The following is a 7,218-nucleotide window of genomic DNA, read 5'->3' as shown; positions in this document are numbered from 1 at the left end:
ACTTCGTTGCACATGCTCCTCCTCCTCCTCCTCCTAACACCTCCGCTCCAGACCACCACTCTTCCATCAACTCCTCTGCTGTGGTGCGAGCCTCTGGCACAGACATGGCACACACCCATCAACCAACGAAGAATTGAAAGAAATAAAGGAAGGATACGGCGTCTGGAATGGTGGGATGGGCCCCATATCAGCCCTTCCCTTCTCATTGACTTGAGTCAACAACCTTCACACGTGGCCAAATCACAGTGTGCTAATACTCGTGACTTGTGGGTGGTGCGCATTGCGCTCTGCACCTAATTTATGGGTGGGGTACCTATGTGGTGTGGTCCACTATTGAGTAAAAAAGTAAGTCTACAATCTACAGAGTCAAAGACTACGCATAGTCTTTCTTATTCTCACCATTAGATCATAAATGTCTTCCATTTCATATATATTTAATCTAAGGATGATCAACATTGGTCATTGAACCAGCATGCAAATGTCCACTTAAAAACACCCTTTCAACATTCATACAAGATTTAAACGGAACTCCAGCGTAAGAACTAACAAGGATCAGGTGGTTATTACACCCTTTTCAATTACAGTCACTGCAGCTATGTTAATCATGGGTCAGGCTAAGGAAGAAACATACCAGTTTTCAAATTGTAATCTAAGGACAAGCTAAGAAATGAAATTAATACCACTATATATCCAGGGGGAAGGATTTTATCACTTTGCAGCTGCACATGTCAATACATGAGATTGAATTTCTCTAGCTCGCTCAAAACCTCCTCTTCAGGTCTGTAGATTAAATCACTCATGCGCCATATCTGCACAATTTAACTTCAAAGTATCAGCCAAAGCCATGCTCAATAAATAGATAATGAATTTGAGAATTTTGTTTGGTGCCATACCTGCAATGTTCCCCCACCACCATTACTATCACAGTCATCAGACACACTAACCATAGTCCATGGATCATATGAGTTCCAGTGGAAATCAACAACTTTGTCTCTGTGTACAAATATAAACTTCTTAAGTGACACGTTAACAGAAAAACTACCACATGTCTCAAACAAAAGCAGTAACAATAGGCAAAGACAACAAGGTAATCCCTTAGATACAGTTCTACATGGACGGTGCTTTCATACCTATGACCTGCATGTTGGAAAAACAAACCTGCAGGAGAACTTGCTGTTGTTCCAGATCGTTCTGTGGTTTTACCCACCTGTTTACAAAATAAAAGCAAAGATGCCAACAGTTAGAATAATTGTGGTACAGAGCAGTGAAACACAATCCAATTGAGAGTTAACCTTCTCATAATCCCAAATGTTTAAAAGACCATCTTCTGCAGAACTTCCAAAATAGATGATTTGTCCGGAGACCACTGAATTAATCATAAAGAAGCAATTAGCATATCTTGTGGCATAACCAGTTAATACTATAATGTTTAAAAATGAAAATAAAACAATTACCTGAACAGAAAGAACAGCAGCTGAGTGACCCTCAAATTTATGAACAGCTGATCCAACTCCATTAGATGTAAGTTTGCGGCGGTCAAACATTCTAACAGAATTATCTGCAGACCTAGATAAGAAGGTAGAACCAGTCAAATAGTAATAGTCCAAACTAAATTAAATAATGAACTAATTCCAAGAACTGAAGTTCTGAACAACAGCAGAACATACCCAGTAAGAATTAGATTAACATCATGGAAATTCCAATCAACACAGTGAAGATCAGCATCATGAGCTTTCTCAACCTGTCATGAAAGCATAGGAAAAACGGAATTCAGCTAAATGAAAAAAAAAAGGACAATTATCTGTTACCACAAAATACAGTGAAACACAATTAGTTGTAGATATCAATTTGTTATCGAAAATTTGAATGGCATGATTGAGGTAAAAAAAGCATATATACCTTAACTGCAGGACCAGAGCCAGCACGTGCATCCCACAATATTAGACACGAATCATCTCCAACACTACAGAACTCCTGTGCACTTCAGCATGATTACGATGGTGTCAGGAAGTGATGGTTTATTAAAGTTGAAGTTTAGTTCCTGAGGACACTACAGGATTTGTTAGGAACCCATTCTCCTCAAAGCTTAAGTTGCAAGGTAGAGGCTTATAACTGATATTATATCTCGAATGGAGTTCATAATAAGGTGAATGATAAATTTAAAATGGCCACTTAAATGAGTAAATATAAAAATATTGAAATAACTAGTCGGTATAGAGTAAGAAAATTAGTTACTTAAAGGGGCAGAATGCCACATCTTCAACAGTTTCATCATGTCCACAGTAGATACCCCGTGGTCCAACAGATGGGCCATCAGCAGATTTATCATTGCCTTCCCCAGATTTGGTGTTCTGTTTGTTAATTGACCCGCCAGATTTGGAGTCTGCAGCAGATGTTATATGGTCTTCAATGCTCCAGAATACCACCGATTTGTCTTTTCCTACAATGTATGCCACATCTTTTAGATAGAGAATAACCACATCAATAAAAGAGCAGGAATTTAGAGATTCAATTGCTTAATGAATGTCTATAAAGTACTCCAACCTCCAGAAAGCACATATGGCCCAGTTGGGCACATTGCAAGAGCAAACTCCGCATTGTCTTGGTGCCCAGTCAATATCTGCAAGAAGAAAAGGTCTATAAGAAAAAAATCATGAAACAGCATTCATATCAAACAGCAATAACAAGGAGAAAAAATGTATAAATAAATAATGTGACATCAGGAGCTTCTTAAAGAATGGATGATTTAAGAGGACAAAATATGTACTTGCATAATTCAAAGTGTAGATGTCAATTCACTATTATCCGTTCCAACTTATGGTGCACATGGGGTCTGCTCTGACCACAATTGCTATCCCACTTTTCTGTCTAATAGGAAATAGCAACAAGTCTCAAGTATAAAATGGAGGAATTGGACATTTTATTCCACAATTCAACCAAAGAAAACAATGGATAATCTAGCACCAAATTAGTGACAAATTCTCAATTATACGGCTTGAGCATAGCCTTACTTTTACACATGTAGGAAGATGTGTCTGCCTCGTTCTATTTCATTGTACAAAATATATTGAGTTTCTAAAGATAAAATAATGTTACAAAAGACTAACACTCAGTCACTCGGCCATACCAAATCTGGACGAGAGTTTGTGGCTCCAAGGACAGCATGACGATTAGGCTGAGCTTCAACATCCCAGATCAGAACCTGAATTTTGCGGTGATAAGATAAAGAAATCACAAAACGAAGAATGAAGTTGTACTTGTCTTCAGCATTTGCATTGACGTGCTGCTGATGTTGATGTTGATGGTGTTGTTGCTGTGATCTCTTGCTTTCCTTGGGGGCCTTCACCTGTTGCTGTTGCCCTTCCTCGTTCTTCGGCTTCGGTTTCCTTCCGCGCTTCTTCTTCACCACCACTTCTTCACCACCACTCTCCATCTTCTTCCAGCTCCTTCCTCTCCTCACTCACTCTCTCCTCACCCTAAACCCCGCCCTTTTTTTTTTCTATTTCTCGGCGCCCCCACTTTTCCCCGTTTAGCCTACGTGGACTCAACATTTCACCAGTCATACTCTTCGCATTCATTGCTGTCATAAAAACATTTCTTAATCACTTCTTTTACGTCTGTACATTTTTCTACATCTAAGGAGATTAAAATTTTAATTTTAATATGAATCAAAATAAGTTCTTAAATTAATTTATTAGAATTATTTTAGTTAATTAGTGTAGAAATTAAAATTATATTAATTAACCAATTTAAAATATTTATTACTTATTTTATCATATTAAAACTGAAGTCTTATTTTATGTAAAGATATCAGTATAACACCTCATATTAGTATTGTGTTATTGCAAATTTGCATTTGAGAATTTGAGATTGAATTGGTCGGTCAATCTCCTCTAGCGATGAGAGAATGAAAAATTAATTACTCTTAAATTAAAAATAATAAAACTCACATATGATAAAAATTATAAATTCAAAGATAATTAAATCTTCATTTTTTTATATTTTATCAATCTCCTCACTTTAGAAAATTCAAATTCAAATTGGTCATCACCTCATTTTTATTTACTTAAGATATTTGGTTGTTACAATATATGTTATAATACAAAATTTAACTAAAAATGTATAATACAATACATTTAAATAAAATAAATATATAATGACTAATTTTGATAGGGTAATTTTGACATGTACAAAAATATTTTTTAAAAACACACTAATGAAAGTATCACTACAATAAAGTTTAGCACTACTTATCCTTTCTATTAAGATTGTATTAACAAAATTCTTAAAGATACTCTTTAAGAACAAAAATTTAATAATATTGAGAATATACGAAATTCTAAAAACATTAACTGTAATTTTTTTAAAAAAAAATATATATATATATATATATATATATTTTAAATAATTTACAAAAGTGTTTCTAAAACATTTATTAACAAAGATGCCTTGTTTTTAATTAATAAAAAAAGTTGCTCAGCCGCAACCAAACATCGCTTGACCGTGACAGAATGCGTAGACAACAGGAGTACATTTCTTGTTGCCTTATAGTATAGTCCCCAGAGTTACGATTTATGACAAGTTCTCTATTATCAGCTACGATATTCAATAGCTGGATGGCACATTTAAACTTTCCCCAATAAAGGTCAGGCTTGAAAACTATATCACCAATTCATAACCTTGTTAAGCATTACAGACAACCAACACCGTCATTGATAGATTAAGAACATAACTCAGATATTAAACTAAAATGTCCGGGGGTAAATTTTCATATAAAGCCATCTGCTTAACAAAACTTTTGCTCATAATCAGACATAAACGCCGCAAGCAATTAGGAGGAACAAGGATCCAAAACCCTGCCAGAGATAGACACGAAGGCGTAAATTTACTATTTCATAACAGTTTCATGTTAGTTACTTAGCGAATACATGAAATACAACCATAACATACCAAGAAAACTGATGCCACTGCCCCGGTTGTTAGCTCCTGAGCAAGGGAACGGGTCTTCCGGGAAGTTGTTGCTTCGTAACTGCATATAATAGGATTATTTTTTTTTTCCGAATGAATATAGAGAATAGAAGTGAAATGATAAGATATCACCTGAACATTTGTATATAGGTTATGAAAAATCCAGCTAACTGGAGTTATTCATATCATGAATGCTTCAATGATTACTGATATGGAACATGGGAGAATTACATCACAAAAGTTAGTTATTGCGATGACTTATAGAGACCCCATACATCTTATGCTAGACCCAAGTTTAATACTTTGCAATTGGATCCTAACATTTCACTACACACTCCCCAACTTAGTGCCCATGCGGGAGTAGCTGTGCACTAGCCCCTTTGAGTAGTTCTGAGAGAACATTGTGACGCTGGCATCATCACTCATATCACTCCTCTTCAGCAGAGAGACAAAGTGGAATGCTTTGATACCAACTGAACAGAACCTTGGGAGAACCATTCAACCACGTCACAGAAGGTAGAAGCTAATTTTGAGCATCCTTATCACTAAAGTGCATGGTAAAGCGGTAAAGACATCCTTATCAATGTGGTGTCACTTAAAGTCAGCAAATTTTGAACACAATTAGTAACAAAAGACTAATGTGACTAACTACAAATATTTGAATGACGAATTTGATTAAAAAATCTTTCGATGACCAATTTGGAGAGCGAGTAATCTTTTAGGGACGAATTTGATCTTTACTCTATAAATTACATTGTTTGCTAAACAGATAGCTCATTGGAGACTCTTACTCCTTTTGTATCCATCGACATGGAAAATCTGCATCCAACACACCTATTGACACATATTTCATTCACATGTTCCCATCTGGACCTCTAAATGCAATTAACTACAGGAAAGGAAGGAATTAGAAAATTCGCCACTGCAAAGTGTAGACAACTCATCCCCACTTCACAATTGAAGTTTCCACTTGCAGATACCATTGCACCAGGAAATGATCATATTTTACAATAACCTCCAAACCTACTTTTCAGTTGACCCTAATAAGCCTCTATCACCATATTTTTAACCTTGCACCAAACTAAATCCAGTACTAATAGTATCGCACCTTCACTAATATAACTCAGTCCAATTAGTTGTAGCTATAAGACCGCTAATCCTAATTTTCCTACAGCCAGTGAATAAATTCACTCCAGTACTTCGAGAATCGGCAGGCTAATTCGCTTGACTAAGTAAAAATCAAATCTACTCATACAACCACTAAATAAAATGCAGATCATGAACGAAATTCGGAAGATGAGAAGGAACTCACATGAAGAAAGATGCAGTTAAGACGAGACCAATGGCGAGAGTAAGAATGGAGAGGGTCGGGTACAATGAATCTGGGACAGGACTCGTTATCGCTTTCGGAGCCTTCCACACAAACACATCCAAAATCAGAGGAAACAAAATTATATATATAACGAATAGAGAAATGTGAAGAAATATCGGTAGAAAACGGGAATTGAGGTTTTGAGGGATCACCATGAGAGAGAGGCAGATCTTGAGCTGTTACGAATCGGGAACCTGCTTGCACGTTGCTGACTTCCAGTCTTGGTTGGCCTCAGTCTCAGACTCTCATGTATAAAACTCTGTCCATAGTGGGCTTGTAATGTATTCAGCCCAACTATCATGGGCCTCGTTTGTACCAATAAGCCTTTTTGGGTACCCAAAGTCTCAGATAATTTTTTTTTTAAAATATGGAGTTCGGTACGGCAGCCGCTTAGTTCTTGGCGTGCCGGTGGAGATACCGTCGAAAAAATATGAGAAGCCCAAGTATTATAATTTATAAATTTGTACTCATATTTTCAAGTATTTGTATATAAAAAATATATAATTTATATTTATATTTATTAGAATTTATACACATAAGTCAATATAATTTGTACTCATATTTTTTAGAATTTATATATATAAATTAATAAAATTTATTTGTTAAAAAAAATTTAGTATTTATGAGGACCAAAATTATTAAAAAATGTCTATAACAAGTTTACTATAGAAGGAAATAACAGGCCAAATGTCTTCCAAAGTCGGACACGAACAATAGTAAAACATAGCAAAAAAGCAAAACTGTTTGTTTCCCCTCTTGAATTTTGACGGTGCTACATCAATTTTTGTAATGATCGTTTAGAAGACTTAATCCTCAAGTTTTAAAGCGTGTGTATTTACTTTAAAGCTAACATTATTACAAACTCTGAAATATGATCT

General features: G+C 35.6%; 1 protein-coding gene and 1 pseudogene across 1 annotated transcript; both read right to left on the bottom strand.

Moving 5' to 3' along the window:
- Nucleotides 1–462: 462 nt before the first annotated feature.
- Nucleotides 463–3,208, bottom strand: LOC112697166 (WD-40 repeat-containing protein MSI4-like; annotated as a pseudogene).
- Nucleotides 3,209–4,571: 1,363 nt separating this feature from the next.
- LOC112697149 (uncharacterized) lies at nt 4,572–6,639 on the bottom strand. The gene is made up of 4 exons (XM_025750202.3): nt 6,493–6,639; nt 6,281–6,381; nt 4,951–5,029; nt 4,572–4,856 (listed from the first exon to the last, which is right to left on the bottom strand). Exons 1-4 carry the CDS (start codon nt 6,493–6,495, stop codon nt 4,809–4,811), a joined length of 231 nt encoding a protein of 76 aa, XP_025605987.1. The 5' UTR covers nt 6,496–6,639; the 3' UTR covers nt 4,572–4,808.
- Between the last annotated feature and the right edge of the window lie 579 nt (nt 6,640–7,218).

The sequence above is a fragment of the Arachis hypogaea genome, chromosome 1 (genome assembly GCF_003086295.3).
Source record: "Arachis hypogaea cultivar Tifrunner chromosome 1, arahy.Tifrunner.gnm2.J5K5, whole genome shotgun sequence".
Lineage (NCBI taxonomy): Eukaryota > Viridiplantae > Streptophyta > Magnoliopsida > Fabales > Fabaceae > Arachis > Arachis hypogaea.
Note: the sequence above shows the minus strand (reverse complement) of the source record. Positions and strands in the feature narration are given on the sequence as shown.

Excerpts from the sequence above, each read along its gene's own strand:
- LOC112697149 (XM_025750202.3), bottom strand. Across the intron at positions 5,030-6,280 it reads TTAACTGCATCTTTCTTCAT|TTACGAAGCAACAACTTCCC; the intron begins GTGAGTTCCTTC and ends TATTATATGCAG. Across the intron at positions 4,857-4,950 it reads CAGTGGCATCAGTTTTCTTG|GGTTTTGGATCCTTGTTCCT; the intron begins GTATGTTATGGT and ends TATCTCTGGCAG.